General features: G+C 44.1%; 1 protein-coding gene across 1 annotated transcript in view; it reads left to right on the top strand.

The window, feature by feature from the left end:
- The window catches only part of LOC129833400 (brain-specific angiogenesis inhibitor 1-associated protein 2-like protein 1), a 67,103-nt gene that overhangs the window by 12,128 nt on the left and 32,552 nt on the right, over positions 1–22,423 (top strand). Inside the window, exons 3-5 of the mRNA XM_055897976.1 lie at positions 9,336–9,397; positions 11,497–11,568; positions 15,295–15,429. Of these exons, the coding sequence (XP_055753951.1) occupies positions 9,336–9,397; positions 11,497–11,568; positions 15,295–15,429 (269 nt within the window). The remainder of the gene's footprint in view (positions 1–9,335; positions 9,398–11,496; positions 11,569–15,294; positions 15,430–22,423) is intronic.

Genomic DNA, 22,423 nt, shown 5'->3' on the forward strand with positions numbered 1-22,423 from the left:
AGCACACCTGAACTTGCCAAAACCCTTCTGGGAAAATGTCCTGTGAACAGATGAGACCAAAATAGAGCTTTTTCGTAAAGCACACAATCTGTATGTTTACAGAAAACAAAATGAAGCTTTCAACGAAAGAATACCTTCCCTAAAGTCAAACATGGAGGAGGGTCAGTGATGTTTTGGGTTGCTTGCTGCCTCTGGTGCTGGGTTCCTTGAACGTGTACATGGCATCATGAAATCAGGTGAATACCAAGGTATTTTAGAGCGCAATGTTGGACCCAGTGTCAGAAAGCTGGGTCTCCGTCGAAGGTCATGGGTCTTCCAGCAGGACATTGACCCCAAATACATTTTAAAAAGCACCCAAGAATGGTTCAAGACAAAACGCTGGCCTGCTGGAGGTCATTTTGCAGGGCTCTGGCAGTGCTCCTCCTTGCACCAAGCTGGAGGTAGCGGTCCTGCTGCTGGGTTGTTGCCCTCCTACGGCCTCCTCCACGTCTCCTGATGTACTGGCCTGTCTCTTGGTAGCGCCTCCATGCTCTGGACACTACGCTGACAGACACAGCAAACCTTCTTGCCACAACTCACTTTGATGTGCCATCCTGGATGAGCTGCACTACCTGAGCCACTTGTGTGGGTTGTAGACTCCGTCTCATGCTACCACTAGAGTGAAAGCACCGCCAGCATTCAAGTGACCAAAACATCAGCCAGGAAGCATAGGAACTGAGAAGTGGTCTGTGGTCACCACCTGCAGAATCACTCCTTTATTTGGGGTGTCTTGCTAATTGCCTATAATTTCCACCTTTTGTCTATTCCATTTGCACAACAGCATGTGAAATGTATTGTCAATCAGTGTTGCTTCCTAAGTGGACAGTTTGATTTCACAGAAGTGTGATTGACTTGGAGTTACATTGTGTTGTTTAAGTGTTCCCTTTATTTTTTTGAGCAGTGTATATTGTCTTTCAAATGTATATATATTCAGAACTTTTGTGAAACAGCACAGTTAAAAACACATGACAAATAGAAATCAAACTGGATGGTCTTCAGATATAGATTGGAGAGGTTGAGGGTAGCTGAAGGATGGGATTAAAAACAAACAAAAGATAACTATTGTAAAATACATTGTGTCCATAAAATGTATATAGTATGTATAAGCTGGAAGTAGAAGCCTAAGTGTTGTTGTTGGTTGTCCATTAATTTACTCCAATTAGGGAAGGGGTGGTAGGGTTAGGGGAAAATAATAAGGGGGAATATATTTTAAAAATATATATGGGGGATTGGATATTATGCAGACAATTACACTGATGGAAGCTACAATCTGCAGTATTAAAGCTGATCTACCCCCCCCCCCCCCCCCCCCCCAACAAAAAGTAAAACAAAGTGGTAGAGTGGCCAGACTGAAGCCACTCCTCAGTAAAAGGCACATGACAGGCCGCTTGGAGTTTGCCAAAAGACACCTAAAGGACTCTGAGACCATGTGAAACAAGATTCTCTGGTCTGATGAAACTAAGTTTCAACTCTTTGGCCTGAATGCCAAGCGTCTGGAGGAAAACTGGCACCATACCTACTGTGAAGCATGGTGGTGGCAGCATCATGCTGTGGGGATGTTTTTCAGCGGCAGGGACTGGGAGACTAGTCAGGATCAAGGGAAATAGGAACGGAGCAAAGTACATAGAGATCCTTGATGAAAACCTGATCCAGAGTGCTCAGGACCTCAGATTGGGGCAAAGGTTGACCTTCCAACAGGACAATGACCCTAAGCACACAGCCAAGACAACGCAGGAGTGGCTTCTGGACAAGTCTCAATGTTCTTGAGTGGCCCAGCCAAAACCCGGACTTGAACACGATCAAACATCTCTGGAGAGACCAAAAAATAGCTGTGCAGCGACGCTCCCCATCCAACCTGACAGAGTTCGAGAGGATCTGCAGAGAAGAATGGGAGAAACTCCCCAAATACTCCCTCACAACCTGGAATTAAAATGTTTTTTTGGGGTAGGGGTTGTATCATTTGATTTACACAACAACTACCACTTTGAAGATGCTAAATATTTTTTATTGTGAAATAAGCAAGAAATAAGACCAAAAAAAACAGAACTTGAGCGTGCAAAACTATTCACCCCCCAAGGTCAATACTTTGTAGAGCCACCTTTTGCAGAAATTACAGCTGCAAGTCTCTTGGGGTATGTCTCTATAAGCTTGGCACATCTAGCCACTGGGATTTTTGCCCATTCTTCAAGGCAAAACTGCTCCAGCTCCTTCAAGTTGGATGGGTTCCGCTGGTGTACAGCAATCTTTAAGTCATATCACAGATTCTCAATTGGATTGAGGTCTGGGCTTTGACTAGGCCTGGGCTTTGACTAGGCTTTGACTAGCAACTCAAGTGTTGCTTTAGCAGTATGCTTAGGGTCATTGTCCTGCTGGAAGGTGAACCTCTGTCCCAGTCTCAAATCTCTGGAAGACTGAAACAGGTTTCCATCAAAAATGTCCCTGTATTTAGCACCATCCATCATTCCTTAAATTCTGACCAGTTTCCCAGTCCCTGCCGATGGAAAAACATCCCCACAGCATGATGCTGCCACCACCATGCTTCACTGTGAGATGGTGTTCTCGGGCTGATGAGAGGTGTTGTGTTTGCGCCAGACATAGTGTTGTTCTTGATGGCCAAAAAGCTCAATTTTAGACTCATCTGACCAGAGTACCTTCTTCACTTAATTTTTTCTTAATTTTTTCTTCTTTTTTTCTGGCCACTCTTCCGTAAAGCCCAGCTCTGCGGAGTGTATAGCTTAAAGTGGTCCTATGGACAGATACTCCAATCTCCTCTGTGGAGCTTTGCAGCTCCTTCAGGATTATCTTTGGTCTCGTTGTTGCCTCTCTGATTAATGCCCTCCTTGCCTGGTCTGTGAGTTTTGGTGGGCGGCCTTCTCTTGGCAGGTTTGTTGTGGTGCCATATTCTTTCCGTTTTTTTATAATGGATTTAATGGTGCTCCATGGGATGTTCAAAGTTTTGGATATTTTTTTATAACCCAACCCTGATTTGTAATTCTCAACAACTTTGTCCCTGACCTGTTTGGAGAGCTCCTTGGTCTTCATGGTGTCTCTTGCTTGGTGGTGCCCCTTGCTTAATGGTGTTGCAGACTCTGGGACATTTCAGAACAGGTGTGTATATATACTGAGATCATGTGACACTTAGATTGCACACAGGTGGACTTTATTTAACTAATTATGTGACCTCTGAAGGTAATTGGTTGCACCAGATCTTATTTAGGTGCTTCACAGCAAAGGCATATGCACGCACCACTCTTCTATTTAAAAATAAAATCACTTCACCAATTTGGACTATTTTGTGTATGTCCATTACATGAAATCCCCCAAAAAATCCATTTAAATTACAGGTTGTAATGCAACAAAATAGGAAAAAGATGGGGATGAATACTTTTGCAAGGCACTGTACCTCCATCACCTCTATTACATCAGGAGGATCAAACTGAAGCAGAGAAGGGAAATGTCCCTTAATGTAATCCAAGGGATTGCCATCAGTTTTCTCAAATTTATTTGACCGAGAGGAACCCACATTCACAAAGTTATTAATTTTCTTTTTCCTTCGGCTCATATCTGCCGCCAACTCTGGACCTCTGCCTTGCTAGCCCACATGACCATCCTTTCTTGAGCATCTTAGCCGATTGCACCACCTCAAAGGCTAAGTAATGAGGCGACGCAAGCGGGACACTTAAGGCTGAGAAGTACATTTCAAACATCCCCATGTGCTACACTTGTTGCTTGGCAACATTCTGTCCATACACACTGCATATAAACATACTATTAGTTGGGTTGTTGTTACTGCTAAATATATGCCTTCCAGTCTCCACTTAGTTTTAGGCTCAGCATCAAAACGTTTTCCTTCTTGAAACTTAGTTATACAAAAAGTCAACGTGGTAATCAGTAGGACATTGCGAGCTACATTTTCAAGGTATTGTAGCAGCAGTTTAGCTGAGATGAAGGAGCTGTGTTGTCAATGGATGCTTTGCTACTTGTTTAACCGGTTAATTAATGGGATAAGTTGAATGGTAGGTCAGGGGTCTGAACATGGTGCCATGCACAGGCTTCTTTCACAGAGCTTTCTCTCTCCCTGCACAGGCCCCTCTCTCTCTCTCTCTCTCTCTCTCTATCTCTCCTTCCTTTTTCTCCTAGTGCCACCCCTCTATCTGTTCCCGTCTCATCTACCCCCCTCCCTCCCTCCTTCTCTCCCTCCATGTCCTGACAAAGGACACATTTACCAGGATGTTCTGGTGCCCTTTAGTCAGCGATGTTGTTTGAACTGTGGTGAGTATGCCAGCCACAGCCCACAGGGCAGGGTGGGACTGGAGACTGGGAGACTCGGAGAGGTGGAGTGGCTTAGGGCACACTCTGGGACGGGAGTGGAAGTGTCTTAGGGCACACTCTGGGACAGGGAGTGGAAGTGTCTTAGGGCACACTCTGGGACAGGGAGTGGAAGTGTCTTAGGGCACACTCTGGGACAGGGTGTGGAAGTGTCTTAGGACACACTCTGGGACAGGGTGTGGAAGTGTCTCGGGACACACTCTGGGACAGGGTGTGGAAGTGTCTTAGGACACACTCTGGGACAGGGAGTGGAAGTGGCTTAGGGCACACTCTGGGACAGGGAGTGGAAGTGTCTCGGGACACACTTTGGGACAGGGAGTGGAAGTGTCTTAGGACACACTCTGGGACAGGGTGTGGAAGTGTCTTAGGACACACTCTGGGACAGGGTGTGGAAGTGTCTCGGGACACACTCTGGGACAGGGAGTGGAAGTGTCTCGGGACACACTCTGGGACAGGGAGTGGAAGTGTCTCAGGACACACTCTGGGACAGGGAGTGGAAGTGTCTCAGGACACACTCTGGGACAGGGAGTGGAAGTGTCTCGGGACACACTCTGGGACAGGGAGTGGAAGTGTCTCGGGACACACTCTGGGACAGGGAGTGGAAGTGTCTCGGGACACACTCTGGGACAGGGAGTGGAAGTGTCTCGGGACACACTCTGGGACAGGGAGTGGAAGTGTCTTAGGACAGTGTTTAGCTTTTGTAATCTGGGGGTTAATAACAAGTGGAGCTGGGCTCATATGACACAGTATTTATTTGTATGTTCCATCATTTCACAGTAGCTTATGTATTCATAACATGTCAATACAACATTCATGAAATGTATAAGTCTGTGTACTAATTTTTGGTATATTGAGACATTTAGTCACGTGTAATGATGTTGAAATTAAATGCATTCGACTGTTCATGTGTAGTCATGTGATTATGACTAATCCAATATAATCATTGAACAATACTAACCTTCATTATGCAATGTTCAACAGTAAGTGAACAAAGCTTGCTTCATGTCAAACCATCCAGAAACGCCTGGGTTGGGTTTGTTTGATCAATGATCAGTCACATACTGTCACAACAGCACTTTCCTCTCTGGGTATTTCTCTCAGAGCAGAGCCATCCCTGCCTGCTGTAAACAAACACAGTTGAATAATATGGAAATACTAGATGAGTAGTGTATAGTTCGTTCATCATTCGTTCAGTCCCACACTAAAGCTCTCTTCCTGTATAGTGTATCACTACTGTATTTAATGCACTGAACCACTCGACCTCTGCCCTCTCTCCTCTCCCCTGCCATTGTGTCCCAGTATGGAACATTCTGTCTATTGTTTTGTATTATTAAACTACTCTCTTGTGTTTGATCAGAGCTTTCGGACGCAGTCTCTCTGCTAGCTCTGTGCCACAGAAGAGGGACAGACAGCCTATAGCCTGGGGTGACATGGAATGGAAAATCTCTCTCCAGACAGACAGTCAAAGCTTTCCTCAGATGAACATCATATAGCCTACTGTGCAGTCTGACATACAGAGTAGGAGGAGCCTAATCAGAGGGAGGACCAGCTTGGCTCCTGCTCAAAAAGGAACCAAACTGAAGAAAACACACTGAAACAAGGAGGGACTATACTTGGACTTGTCCAATAAGAAATGCTCATTTTATTTTTCCATCTGGAAACGTTTTAAAACTAATGAACATGACCCAGGTTTACGTCATACTGTGTAGGCCTACAGTCCAGGAAGTGGTCTAGTCACAGGGCTGACACACACTCCTCCATGGGTTAGTAGCTACTCAGATATAGACATGATGGTTTCAGGAGATACATTACACAGGGGTAGGATTAACAAAGGAATCCCTTACTTCCTGCTGATTATATGCTTTGATTATATTGAGTTTTATGTACAGTACCAGTCAAAAGTTTGGACACACCTACTCATTCAAGGATTTGTCTTTATTCTTACTATTTTCTACATTGAAGAATAATAGTGAAGACATCAAAACTATGAAATAACAAATATGGAATCATGATGTAACGAAAAAAGTGTAAAACAGTTCTATTTTTCTGTTCACCTACTCTGCATCTCACAAAGACACGGCGGTTGGAACCAAAAATCTAAAATTTGGACTCATCAGACCAAAGGCCAGTTTTCAACCAGTCTTATGTCCATTGCTCGTGTTTCTTGGCCCAAGCAAGTCTCTTCTTCTTATTGGTGTCCTTTAGTAGTGGTTTATTTGCAGCAATCCGACCATGAAGGCCTGATTCACGCAGTCTGCTCTGAACAGTTGATGTTGAGATGTCTGTTACTTGAACTCTGTAAAGCATTTATTTGTGCTGTAATCTGAGGTGCAGTTAATTCTAATGAATTTATCCTCTGCAGCAGAGGTAACTCTGGGTCTTCCATTCCTGTGGCGGTCCTCATGAGAGACAGTTTCATCATAGCACTTGATGGTTTTTGCGACTGCACATGAAGAAACTTTCAAAGTTCTTGAAATGTTCCGTATTGCCTGACCTTCATGTCAAAGTAATGATGGACTGTCATTTCTCTTTGCTTATTTGAGCTGTTCTTTCCATAATATGGACTTGGTCTTTTACCAAATAGGCCTTTTTTCTGTATACCACCCCTACCTTGTCACAACCTTGTCACAACTGATTGGCTCAAACTTCCACAAATGAAATTTTAAGAAGGCACACCTGTTAATTTAAATGCTGGTTGAGAGACAGTAACAGTGACAGTTGCCAACAGAGCGTAAAGCAGTGATCAAGCCAAAGGGTGGCTACTTTGAAGAATATAAAATATATTTGGATTTGTTTAACACTTTTTTCGTTACTACATAATTCCATATAGGTTATTTCACAGTTTTGATGTTTTCACTATTATTCTACAATGTAGAAAATAAAACAAAAACCTATGAATGAGTAGGTGTCCAAACTCTGTGTGAGACTGCGTAAGATGAGTCACTTGATTTAACGTGTTACGATAGAGGCATCAGTAAAACAATATCCTTTCATCCGTTTATTAGCAACACGCATTATGATAACCACTCAAGTGCCATGTGGGTGGATCCTTATTAGGGAAAGGAGGATGATACCTGGTCAGTTGTACAACTGAATACCTTCAACTGAAATGTGTCTTCCGCATTTAACCCAACCCCTCTGAATCAGAGAGGTGCGGGGAGCTGCCTTAATCAACATCCACGTCTTCGGCGCAAGGGGTACAGTGGGTTAACTGCCTTGCTCAGGTGCAGAACGACAGATTTTTACCTTGTCAGCTCGGGGATTCAATCCAGCAACCTTTCAGCCCAACGCTCTAACCACTAGGCTACCTGCCTCTAACCACTAGGCTACCTGCATGAATTGGGTGTTACGATTTCCAGTTGCTTTATTGTGTTACTACGTTTTAATCCATTTTTGATTGGCTGTTGAGGAACATGCAAAGAGTGATATTGTTTTTGGTTCCCTGCAGTTAGAGCTGTTTTTGATTATCTAACGGCAGGTGGTAACGACACACTGTTTCCTCAACGTTAGCCAATATTAATGGGGTCAATTTTAGTTTACAACTGAATTAAAGCCATCCTGGGTTGTATTCAGTAGGGAGAAAACGTGTTGAAATGGACTGGACCGCAGGAGCTACAAATTGAGCTTGTCCAATAACGACACAGATTTCCGTTTCCTTTTGCAACACATTGCTTCGGTGTGCCCTACTGAACAGGATAAATGAGTCACTGTTCTGTTGGCGTTGTCAACATTGTTTCCATTCCCCACCTTTTTGTCAGTTCAGCACTTGTCAGAGGGATGTATACTGTATGTCTTTTCTCTTTCATGAAGGAAAGCAACCATTTGAGACTATGTACATCGTACGGACTACCCTTTTGGGTGGTTCTGTTCAGATACCCCTTCACGAAGAAGTGTACACTCCCCCACATGCATTTAAAAGCATTGGATTGGTGTAAACAAGTTTCCACCATATTCCTTCCACCAGTCCATATCTAATAGTGCACACTTCAGGAGAAGGGTAGATCATGTCTAATAGTGCACACTTCAGGAGAAGGGTAGATCATGTCTAATAGTGCACACTTCAGGAGAAGGGTAGATCATGTCTAATAGTGCACACTTCAGGAGAAGGGTAGATAATGTCTAATAGTGCACACTTCAGGAGAAGGGTAGATGATGTTTAATAGTGCACACTTCAGGAGAAGGGTAGAAAATGTCTAATAGTGCACACTTCAGGAGAAGGGTAGATAATGTCTAATAGTGCACACATCAGGAGAAGGGTAGATAATGTCTAATAGTGCACACTTCAGGAGAAGGGTAGATAATGTCTAATAGTGCACACTTCAGGAGAAGGGTAGATGATGTTTAATAGTGCACACTTCAGGAGAAGGGTAGAAAATGTCTAATAGTGCACACTTCAGGAGAAGGGTAGATCATGTCTAATAGTGCACACTTCAGAGAAGGGTAGATAATGTCTAATAGTGCACACTTCAGGAGAAGGGTAGATAATGTCTAATAGTGCACACTTCAGGAGAAGGGTAGATGATGTCAAATAGTGCACACTTCAGGAGAAGGGTAGATAATGTCAAATAGTGCACACTTCAGGAGAAGGGTAGATAATGTCTAATAGTGCACACTTCAGGAGAAGGGTAGATGATGTTTAATAGTGCACACTTCAGGAGAAGGGTAGATAATGTCTAATAGTGCACACTTCAGGAGAAGGGTAGATGATGTCCAATAGTGCACACTTCAGGAGAAGGGTAGATAATGTCCAATAGTGCACACTTCAGGAGAAGGGTAGATAATGTCCAATAGTGCACACTTCAGGAGAAGGGTAGATAATGTCCAATAGTGCACACTTCAGGAGAAGGGTAGATAATGTCAAATAGTGCACACTTCAGGAGAAGCGTAGAGAATCTGACCGAAACCCTAATCTTGTTTTCCCCCACGAGCCAAGCAGCCAATCAGTGCATGTCTCTCTCTCGCCATAGGCGTTGTGCTGATGGAGATATCCGAGGTCCACAGGAAAGTTCACCTTGAGCTAGAGGAGAATGTGAGTACGGCCTCTGTGTGTGTGTGTGTGTGTGTGTGTGTGCGTGTGCGTGTGCGTGTGCGTGCGTGCGTGCGTTCTGCAAGGTGTGTGTGTACATGAGTGTTTGCGTCATCTATTGTTTAATTCCCTGCATGACTTGCCTCGTCCAGTGTGCCCTCTCTCTCTCCCTCTCTCTTTTTCTCTCTCTGCTGCTTAACACAATGTACCGTTTTTAAATCCTCAAACACAAATCTCTCTTTCTCTTTCCCCCTCTTCAACTCTCTCCATTAGTAATCACAGGATGGTGTTTCTCTCTATGTAACATCAAGGGACAGAAAAAGCAAAGATAATGAGAAGAAAACAAAAAACAAGCTAGAGGAGAAGTTGCACCTGTTTGGTTATTGTGTACAGCCTGTTTATAGGACGGGAGCAGGTCTGAACATGCCCTGTGACGGGGCCTCTGGGAACTGTTGTTGATGACAGTCACACTTGTCAAGGCCTGTAGTTATGGTTGGCATACAATAACTTATTCTACAAACTATAAAAAAAAATTATCATCATAAGTATACAAGGTTAGGGAGACACTTATTCATGTAATCAGTTACTTGTAATCTGATTACCAAAAATACTGTCGCTGTAATCAATTACATTACCAGCAAAAAATACTGTAGTCAGATTACAGATACTTTTGAAAAACTAGATGATTACTTCTTGTATTGACTTTTAAATTCAGAAAGGATGTTTGTGAAAAAATATTCTGACACCTTTCTGTTCTCTCAATGACATTCAATTCAGCAGGAGGGAGTTTAAGTTTGTTCCACCTCAGAGAGTGACCACAGGTCAGAGACCACTATGATGATACTCCAGAAGCGTTTGATGGATCCTTTTTGTCTTCTTCTAATGCCTCTTAAGGGGAAAGTCATCCTAAAGTAACTTTAATCAGATTACTTTACTGAGTTTGGGTAGTCCAAAAGTTACATTAATGATTACAATCATGTACTGGTAACTAGTAACTGTTACGGATTACATTAAGAACGTAACCTACCTTTTCCCCGTTTTTAGTAATTATATCTGCCTGGTTCTATCCCCAGAAGTCACTGTTGTTCTCTTCCCTAGCTCCACTCTGTATCGGAGAGCAGCTTTAGTTTAGTCAAGGCCTCCGCTGACTGTATGTGTGAGTCACAATATGAATTCCTTCATTCCATTAAAGAGTTGGAGATTGGAGGAGGCGTTGTCATGCATGGTGTGTCTATGGAAGGCAGAGCACTTTAACTAAAGGAGGGATCATTATCTAGATCCAGCCGCGGGCAGATTTTTTACATAATTACAAATCATTTGTGGACTGCAAATTGACCCAAGAAGCCCAAACAGATATAATATTAGACTAAAACATAATCATTTCAAACCTTGCTTACATTTGAATATGATCACGTGGCTCTCTATTATGCGAGGGAATACTTGGGAACAGATTTCCCAAATTAAAATCACTTGGAGCTGATTTATATTTAAAAATAAATATATGGACATGTTCTTTTTGCTCAGAAAACTTGGCGGGCCAAATAAAACCAACCGCGGGCCAAATTCGGCCCATGGGCCGCCAGTTGGGGAACCCTGCACTAAAGCACCTAGCAGCAGCTAACAGGGTTGTTGTTTGAGAGGACTGAGGAGATGTGGGTCGCAGGGACAGTCTCTAATTCTTTGTGAGAGGACGTGGGGTTTTCGTTGACCGAATGGCACCAGTGGGCGTCGGTTTGCTACCACAAGGCCTCGGTGATGTAAGAGATGCCTGCCCTCCCCCTCATACTGATTAGAGTGGGAGAGAGAGGGATATAGGGAGAGGGAGAGAGAGAGGAGGGCATCCCTGCATTACGTTTCGGCTATGACTCGCTCATATAGCTTTGAATCTTTTCTTCTCTTTTTTGCACACACACACAAACACCTTTGCTTACCCAACTCAAGGATGGCTCTCAAATCCCTCCCAACATTATTTATATATTTTTTCCACTGACATACCTCCATCACTCCATCCTAACAGTCCTTTCTCTAATCAGTGTGCATCCCTCCTCCTTTCTCCCTTCACCGTCTCTCCCCCTCTCATCCCCCTTTCCCCTCACCTGCAGTTCAAGAGGTTTCACAGCGAGATAATAGCTGAATTGGAGAGGAAGACAGACATGGATGTAAAATACATGACAGTAAGTACTGTACTGTATGTATGTGTGTGCTTATGTGATTCTATGGTAACGGCCTTCCCTCCTGCTCATGGGAATATCACTGAGAACTGCCCCCCATGCCTCATCCCTGGAACTATAATCCTGTCTACTGCCTACCTATATCACAGTGACCACATAATCCTGTCTACTGCCTACCTACACCACAGAATCATGTCTACTGCCTACCTACACCACAGAATCCTGTCTACTGCCTACCTACACCACAGAATCATGTCTACTGCCTACCTACACCACAGAATCCTGTCTACTGCCTACCTTACATCACAATGACTACAGAATCCTGTCTACTGCCTACCTTACATCACAATGACTACAGAATCCTGTCTACTGCCTACCTTACATCACAATGACTACAGAATCCTATCTACTTCCTACCTACATCACAGTGACCACAGAATCCTGTCTACTGCCTACCTACATCACAGACCACAGAATCCTGTCTACTGCCTACCTACATCACAGTGACCGCAGAATCCTGACTACTGCCTACCTACATCACAGTGACCACAGAATCCTGTCTACTGCCTACCTACATCACAGTGACCACAGAATCCCGTCTACTGCCTACCTACATCACAGTAACCACAGAATCCTGTCTACTCCCTACCTACATCACAGTGACCGCAGAATCCTGTCTACTGCCTACCTACATCACAGTGATCACAGAATCCTGACTACTGCCTACCTACATCACAGTGACCACAGAATCCTGACTACTGCCTACCTACATCACAGTGACCACAGAATCCTGACTACTGCCTACCTTACATCAGTGACCACAGAATCCTGACTACTGCCTATCTACATCACAGTGACCACAGAATCCTGTCTGCTGCCTACCTTACATCAGTGACCACAGAATCCTGACTACTATCTACCTACATCACAGTGACCACAGAATCCTGTCTGCTGCCTACCTACATCACAGTGACCGCAGAATCCTGACTACTGCCTACCTACATCACAGTGACCACAGAATCCTGTCTGCTGCCTACCTACACCACAGTGACCACAGAATCCTGACTACTGCCTACCTACATCACAGTGACCGCAGAATCCTGACTACTGCCTACCTACATCACAGTGACCACAGAATCCTGTCTGCTGCCTACCTACACCACAGTGACCGCAGAATCCTGACTACTGCCTACCTACATCACAGTGACCACAGAATCCTGTCTGCTGCCTACCTACATCACAGTGACCGCAGAATCCTGACTACTGCCTACCTACATCACAGTGACCGCAGAATCCTGACTACTGCCTACCTACATCACAGTGACCACAGAATCCTGACTACTGCCTACCTACATCACAGTGACCGCAGAATCCTGACTACTGCCTACCTACATCACAGTGACCGCAGAATCCTGTCTGCTGCCTACCTACACCACAGTGACCACAGAATCCTGTCTACTGCCTACCTACATCACAGTGACCGCAGAATCCTGACTACTGCCTACCTACATCACAGTGACCGCAGAATCCTGACTACTGCCTACCTACATCACAGTGACCGCAGAATCCTGTCTGCTGCCTACCTACACCACAGTGACCACAGAATCCTGTCTACTGCCTACCTACATCACAGTGACCGCAGAATCCTGACTACTGCCTACCTACATCACAGTGACCACAGAATCCTGACTACTGCCTACCTACATCACAGTGACCGCAGAATCCTGACTACTGCCTACCTACACCACAGAATCCTGTCTACTGCCTACCTACACCACAGAATCCTGTCTGCTGCCTACCTACATCACAGTGACCACAGAATCCTGTCTACTGCCTACCTACATCACAGTGACCGCAGAATCCTGACTACTGCCTACCTACATCACAGTGACCACAGAATCCTGACTACTGCCTACCTACATCACAGTGACCACAGAATCCTGACTACTGCCTACCTACATCACAGTGACCACAGAATCCTGTCTGCTGCCTACCTACATCACAGTGACCACAGAATCCTGACTACTGCCTACCTACACCACAGTGACCACAGAATCCTGACTACTGCCTACCTACATCACAGTGACCGCAGAATCCTGTCTGCTGCCTACCTACACCACAGTGACCACAGAATCCTGTCTACTGCCTACCTACATCACAGTGACCGCAGAATCCTGACTACTGCCTACCTACATCACAGTGACCACAGAATCCTGACTACTGCCTACCTACATCACAGTGACCACAGAATCCTGACTACTGCCTACCTACATCACAGTGACCGCAGAATCCTGACTACTGCCTACCTACATCAGTGACCACAGAATCCTGTCTGCTGCCTACCTACATCACAGTGACCGCAGAATCCTGACTACTGCCTACCTACACCACAGAATCCTGTCTACTGCCTACCTACACCACAGAATCCTGTCTACTGCCTAACTACATCACAGTGACCACAGAATCCTGTCTACTGCCTACCTACATCACAGTGACCGCAGAATCCTGACTACTGCCTACCTACATCACAGTGACCACAGAATCCTGACTACTGCCTACCTACATCACAGTGACCGCAGAATCCTGACTACTCCCTACCTACATCAGTGACCACAGAATCCTGACTACTGCCTACCTACATCACAGTGAACACAGAATCCTGACTACTGCCTACCTACATCACAGTGAACACAGAATCCTGACTACTGCCTACGTACATCACAGTGACCACAGAATCCTGTCTACTGCCTACCTACATCACAGTGACCACAGAATCCTGACTACTGCCTACCTATATCACAGTGACCACAGAATCCTGACTACTGCCTACCTACATCACAGTGACCGCAGAATCCTGTCTACTGCCTACCTACATCACAGTGACCACAGAATCCTGTCTACTGCCTACCTACATCACAGTGACCACAGAATCCTGACTACTGCCTACCTTACATCAGTGACCACAGAATCCTGACTACTGCCTACCTACATCACAGTGACCACAGAATCCTGACTACTGCCTACCTTACATCAGTGACCACAGAATCCTGACTACTGCCTACCTACATCACAGTGACCACAGAATCCTGACTACTGCCTACCTATATCACAGTGACCACAGAATCCTGACTACTGCCTACCTACATCACAGTGAACACAGAATCCTGACTACTGCCTACCTACATCACAGGGACCACAGAATCCTGACTACTGCCTACCTACATCACAGTGACCACAGAATCCTGTCTACTGCCTACCTACATCACAGTGACCACAGTGAACACACTCTCTGCATCCCAAATGGCACCCTATTCCCTTTATAGGGGACTACTTTTCACCAGGTCACAAAAGTAGTAGGTTCACTATAAAGGGAATAGGATAGACATGCAACAATGACTTATGCCGTTCAGAGCCGTTGAGTGGTAACGCTCACAGCAAATGGCACATGCACATCTCTCCCCACCAGAGACCAGGGTTTAATCCCTGTGTCCACCCTTTCTACTAATGCCTATAATCAAACATAGCATTTAAGGCTAATTACCATTGACTCAATGAAACGAAAAACAAAACATTTTAATACTTAGTAACATTTAATGATATTACTGAAAGGTTTTTTTTCCGAAAAGGAAAATATACTTTTTAAAATCAATGCTACTTGTACTGTCTAGAGATGGTTCCAGGTGTTCACGGCTGCTCCCCCCACCTCCCCTCTCCCTCCCACCCATCCAGGCCACCTTTAAGAGATACCAGACAGAGCACAAGATGAAGCAGGACTCTCTGGACAGGTCGCAGTCTGACCTGAAGAAACTCAGGAGGAAGAGCCAGGGCAAGAACACCTACAAGTACGAAAACAAGGAGAGTGAGGTGAGGACTGACCCACACATTTCAGTCATTTAACTGACACTCTTTTCCAGAGTGACTTACAGGAACAGTTAGGGTTAAGTGTCTTGCTCAAGGGCACATCGCCAGATTTTTCACTTAGTCCGCTTGGAGATTTGAACCAGAGACTTTTCAGTTACTGGCCCAATGCTGTTAACCACTAGGCTACCTGCCGCCCTCATACACACACCTGTACATACACACACACACACTCACACTCGCTCTCAATCTCACACACACACACCATCGACATATGAGACAGTGTCGATCATACCCAATGTAACATTATCCAAGTCTCCAGACAATGCCCTCATGCATGAGTACGCTGTGTGTGTTATGTGTTGTTTGGTGTTCTGGATAGTTCCATTAATACACCTCTCTGTGCTGTGCCTCCTCCCTCCCCCACCAACACACACACACATGTTGTTATACTGGAAGATCCAGTCGGTGCCTCCTACACACACACACACACACACACACACACACACACACACACACACACACACACACACACACACACACACACACACACACACACACACACACACACACACACACACAGCTTCAGACTGAGACAAAGAAAGATAAACCTCTTTAGTCCAGGGGTGTGTATTCATGGATACCAAGGTTCCCACAAAAACGTACTAAGAGAAAATGAAAAAACATGAAATAATGAATGTTTCGTCTGTCTGTGCTTTCCTAATTTTCGTTGCATCCGAGTAAGCGAAACAGCGCCCCTCTGCCTCTGTATGTGTAGGCCATTTATCTGATGCTGTCTGGTCATAAAGAGTATGACATTGTTGCTGCCCGTAGCATTGAATGTAAGGGAAGCCAGCGAGCATTTGGCCTCCCTTGATAAAAAAAGTATAAAATTATAGCCATTCAGCATTGAGCTAAACTGAGTGAGCTCAACTGTGAATAGCCCTGGCGCACAACAAAAAAAGTGTCAAGGGAAGCCAGTTTTGATTTGGCTTTACTCCTATCGCAGAGAAATATGTAATTGATTAAAAACAACTTGAATTGTTGCACCTTGTTGTACAGTTGTCCTCCGGTGGCTAGCGAGCTAGCTAAAATTGTCCCTTTCCTAAATTAGCTATGGATGGAGATAAGGATTTGGACTTGTGGTTTTACTTAATTCTCCGTACTGGCCAATGCTTATAACTACGATTCTGATCCAACCATAAAATACATTGTGCCCCTGGACTGAGAGATGGACATTCAATATGTAGCTAGCTAAATGTAGAAGGCTAATGTTAACTAGCTAACGTTGCCCATGAAAGGAAGTTAGGCTAGTGAGAAAGCATTTTAGCCAGGTAGCCTAGGGCAACAAAAACTGAAAGTGTATATGACAGAGTCATAGACCATTTTGTCAACATGAAAGAGAGGAGGATGGGATTGGCATTTCTCTACAAGTAGAGTGAGTCAACATGTTTTTCTACTTGCACGAACACACACACACAAAAATCAGAACCATAGACAGCCACATCATATTTAGCTTACGTTGATTGGATTAAATAGTTTTCGTTATCTTTTAGTTGTCACTGTATTAGACTAAGCATAGGTGATTTGATGGTGTTGAAATGGTGCTGGAATAGGGGAGACATATCCTGTTGTCTTTTTGTCCAAAAATGTCAGAAACATTAACTTTCTTGACCAATATGTAGGTAATTTAGCTGTTTGTTACATGCAGTATGCTTTGTGGACTTCACCGGACAGAGATTGCTCTCCGGTTTTGTGATGAAACAAAGGTGTGGTTGAATTAATTCTGCCACTGTGTCTTCTTATAGTGTCAAGGCATATGAACTAACAGGTTATAGAGGAAACAACACAATTATCACAACACATATGTTGTAATATGGTATTTTCTTCTGGCTTGGATTCCGCAGTGATTTTATCCACTCACCTCTCCTGCTTTAGTCACAACTCTGTGACAGTCTGTTGCCGAATAGGACGAGAAAGCCCCAAATTGAGAGGAGTTATGAACAGTCATTAGTATACATTCTGAGGTAAAGTTAAAATACTGTTTAACCCCCTCAAGTTGATTGACGCACCGGTGCTTCAATCTATGCTAAATAAAAAATAAAAACAGAAATCTGTCAGTTTAAGCTAGAGATGTCTTGCAGTGGATGCATCTCAATCCACCGCCTCCGCCAGTGTCGCACTTCCGCATCTACGGTGAAAGGTGGCAGAGCTAGAGTGGTGTTTGTCAGACCACAAGTCATCTCACAAACACGATGGTGTTCTCCGTTTTTCTCTATGACCCCCATAAGTAGGAGACTCGTCTGAAGTTGGTACCGTCGATGTGCCAACTTCTGTTTCGTAGCGTCTGAACCGTTTGAGCTACAAACTAATGGGACCCCACTGTGGAAAGGGGAGATTCTCATGAACACGATGGTGTTCTCTGTTTTGCTGTATGCTGGGGTGGAGCGTGTGGAGCGCCCCAGAGTCTGGTGAGAGAGCCTGGTCCTAGTCTTTTACCAGACTCTGGGGTGCTCCACATGCTAGCCTGGTCCTAGTCTCTCTCATCAGACTCTGGGGCACTCCACACGCTAGCCTGGTCCTAGTCTCTCTCATCAGACTCTGGGGCGCTCCACACGTTAGCCTGGTCCTAGTCTCTCTCATCAGACTCTGGGGTGCTCCACACGTTAGCCTGGTCCTAGTCTCTCATCAGACTCTGGGGCACTCCACACGCTAGCCTGGTCCTAGTCTCTCTCATCAGACTCTGGGGCGCTCCACACGTTAGCCTGGTCCTAGTCTCTCTCATCAGACTCTGGGGTGCTCCACACGTTAGCCTGGTCCTAGTCTCTCATCAGACTCTGGGGCACTCCACACGCTAGCCTGGTCCTAGTCTCTCTCATCAGACTCTGGGGCGCTCCACACGTTAGCCTGGTCCTAGTCTCTCTCATCAGATTCTGGGGTGCTCCACACGTTAGCCTGGTCCTAGTCTCTCATCAGACTCTGGGGCACTCCACACACTAGCCTGGTCCTAGTCTCTCTCATCAGACTCTGGGGTGCTCCACACGTTAGCCTGGTCCTAGTCTCTCATCAGACTCTGGGGTGCTCCACACGTTAGCCTGGTCCTAGTCTCTCTCCTCAGACTCTGGGGCTCTCCACACGTTAGCCTGGTCCTAGTCTCTCATCAGACTCTGGGGCGCTCCACCCCAGCACTGTGAGAAGAAACTATCTTTTTCCCGTATTCACAAAGCGCTGATCTAGGATCAGGTCCCCCTGTCCATATATAATCAGATTCATTATGATTTAAGACCAAAGTTAGACCCTAGATTCCTACTATGAGACGCATTGTGAATATGGGCCCTGGTCTCAGGTATGTGCTTTAACCTACTGAGGCACGTGCCACACAGATACATGAAGTTGAAATGTTATGATAAAAATATTCAGATAAGTTGTTTTACCTGCTGATCTGGGACCAGGCTACAGTAAGTCTGTGCAACAGTGACTTACAAATCTGTTATCTTAATTTGATCACTCTGTTGTCACAGAGAATTTCCCTATGCAGCAGGACATACAAACTGTAGTGTATTTAAGGTTTAAAAAGTCTTCTAAAGTTTGTAATTTCCACTTTAACATTTCAGACTTGATTTGCACTAAAAAAATGTGTCAACCCCTACAAAAATGTTCAGCACTTATATTTCACATAATTATTCATATTACCTGTTGCTGCAGGACTATTCTCCTGCTGTGAGAAGCAGGGTCAAATTAAGGTGGGACATCTGTATACATAAATATTGGTATTACAGATCTGGGACCAGGCTACAGTAGATCTAACATTGACCCTGAGAGTAGAACCCCAGAATCTGGCCCTGGACCAGCTCTAATATAACAGGACAACTGTCGACAGAGTCAGTCAGATCCCTGGTTTGGTCACAAGACTATCAACAGACTGCACCCGGGCTCAGAGACTTACTTACACACACACACGCACACGAGCAGAGCTGTGTTACAGTCACAGGTGGAGGTAGGGTTACAGGAAGCCACAGAGAAAACAGGAAGAGAATGAGACAGAGGACAATGGGCTAAATCACTGTATTAAGTCAGTGTTTAGGCCTATAGTTAATTTTCATATTGATTTGTTTTCTGTCACTAGATAGAATGAACTGCAGCTTCATAATTAATAGTCAGCACATCAGTGTTGATGGTTAACATCCCGAAAGGCACCCTATTCCTTAGTGCACTACTTTGACCAGAGTCCATTTTTATTGGGTGTATCTACCACGTCCTGTACCGGTCCGGAAAGATGCATCTGTTGTTTTGTTATTTTCTGCCTGCAAACCAGTTGGATGATTCAGTATCCATTGAAGAGCTTGAACGATACATTGACGAGAGATACTTACGAACTCAAAGAAACATGTCGCTGGTTTCAGAGGATTAAATCACTGTTAAGGACAACAAACCCAATCAACAATACAAACCAAGTTGGCCAAGCGGTATCAACGATGCCATAAAACCATCCCCAAGCAAGAGGGCGCATGTGGAGAGTGGGGAGAGGTTTACGGATATGGATGTTGACTTGTTGAAATCCATCAATGAAAGGCTGGCCAAACTTAATATCTTGGATATACTACGAGAGGACATCAATGCATTATGTGCCAGTCTAGAATTCAGCCAATGTCAGATTGATGATTTAAGGAAAGTGAACACAGTGCTGAAAGGTACTGTAGACTATATTCATGGCAAGGTGGAGGTGGTGCAAAGGGAGAACAAACAACTTAAAGAAACCTTGCTTGATGTACAGTGTCGATCAATGCGGGACACTCTCATCTTTTCAGGGATACCGGAGAAGTACAAGAGCAGAGGCTGTGAGGACACAGTCCGAGACTTTGTCAACTCAACTAAAACTGCCCACTGATGTTTTGCATAATGTCACTTTCTCCAGAGTCCATAGAATGGGTAAGGCCTCGGGGAATGGGCCCCAGGCTATTAGTGCATGTTTTTAACATTTTAAGCAAAAGGAAATGGGGAAGGACAAGGGCAGGGAACTCCGAAACATTGATTTTGGAATGAATGATCACTTGCCCACGGAGATCAATGAAAGGAGAAAAAAACTGCATCCCATCATGAAGGAAAAGGGTTGCCTGAATCAACGAGTCTCCTTGGTGATGGATAAACTTTATATCAATGGGCAACTGTATCGGGACTCTAGAGTAACTCCCTGGCTATTTGAATCCAATGTTCAAATGTGAGTTTGTGTGTTGTAGTGTATCATGACAACTTCAACTATAATGAATACATGCTCTATTGATCTCCACTTGATAAGGAAAGGGCTGCATATAGCTCAGGTTAATGTATGTAGTCTTCCTAACAAAACACATCCGGTTTTTAACTTGGTCAACATAAATAATATTCATATTTTAGCTTTGACGAAATGCATTTAGATGCATCTGTAAATGATGGGCAAATGAACATTCAAGGATATAGTCTACTGTGAAGGGACAGGAATAGCAATGGTGGGGGTGTTGCACTGTATATTCAGAATCATATACATTTTAAGAGGAGGGATGACCTCAATGTATGTCAAATAGAGGCACTATGGGCTCAAGTACATCTGCCTCACCAGGCAGCCATATTGGTAGGATGTGTGTACAGACCTCCTAGCTCTAAGGTGTCCTATCTGGATAACTTATGTACTGGGTTTGACCAGGCCACAGATGGTAACAGATGTATTTATCTCGTCTGATTTTAATATAAATTGGAAGGATTATAATTCAAATATAACAAAATTGATGAGATATACCGAGAGCTGTGGTTTGAAACATATGTTTAATAATAGTATTAAATCATCAACTAAGTTAGGTCACCGTTCGAAAACGTGCATTGATCTTCTGTAATATACCATTGCAATGCTTAAAAGCCAGATCAATGCCGGTGGGCTGGACAGACCATAATATTGTGACCATAACCATGAACACCAAGGTTCTAAAGAAATCCCCAAGGATTGTGGTCAAGAGAAATGCTAAGACATTTAATCATGAGCTATTTCAAAATGATTTGGCTGCTGTACCCTGGGAGCTGATTTATCTAGAGGATGATTTAAATCACACTACAGAATGTTTTATTGATTTGCTCACTGAGGTAATGGACCATCATGCCTCATCTCCATGGATTGATGATGAACTGGGTGAGGAATTTTCTCAAAGAAAATGGCAAAAGTCTTAGCAGCCAAATATAAACTAGAAATGGATTAACAGAATTATAGAACACTACGTAATTATGCAGTTAAATTAAATTGTAAGAAAAAAATGTTATTTTACAACAACAAAAAATTTGGATTGTAAAAATGATATGGAATAAAGTTAAGGGCATACTTGGTACATCTATCTAATCATGCCCATCTAGTGTGGAGGTTGACGGGAGAACAATAACAACACCAGCTGATATTGCCAATCATTTTTTTACAAAGAAAATGTATTTACTGAGCGATAATATAAACACCCATTCTTCCAAACAAGCTATTGTTCATTGGATTGATGATCATATTATGAGCAAAAAAAAACTGCTCTTTTAGTCTACAAATGGTGTCAGTAGAGGAGGTGTTAAACCTATTGAAGTCATTACCTGATGGTAAATCTACAGGTTATTATTTATGGACAATTCTTTGCTTCACTATGCTGCTCCTCAGATTGCAGCTCCACTGAAATACACATTTTATTGGTCACTGGAAAAGGGGTATGTTTGCACATGTATGGAAGCATGCTAAACTGTGTTCTATCCCGAAAGACAGCAAAGAACCTGTTACTCCTGCCAATGGTCGACCAATTAGTCTACTCCCTTCACTCAGTAAGATATTGGAGTGTATTGTGAGTAGACAAATATGGGAGTACATGGAAAATAATGATCTGATAACTGCCAATCAGCATGCTTATTGCAGAAAACATTCCACTACCGCTGCATTGGTTGACATGACTGACCAGTGGCTCAATGCTATGGATAATGTCAGGTTTGTGGGTGTACTATTTTTTTT

Source organism: Salvelinus fontinalis, chromosome 34 (assembly GCF_029448725.1).
Source record: "Salvelinus fontinalis isolate EN_2023a chromosome 34, ASM2944872v1, whole genome shotgun sequence".
Taxonomy (NCBI): domain Eukaryota; kingdom Metazoa; phylum Chordata; class Actinopteri; order Salmoniformes; family Salmonidae; genus Salvelinus; species Salvelinus fontinalis.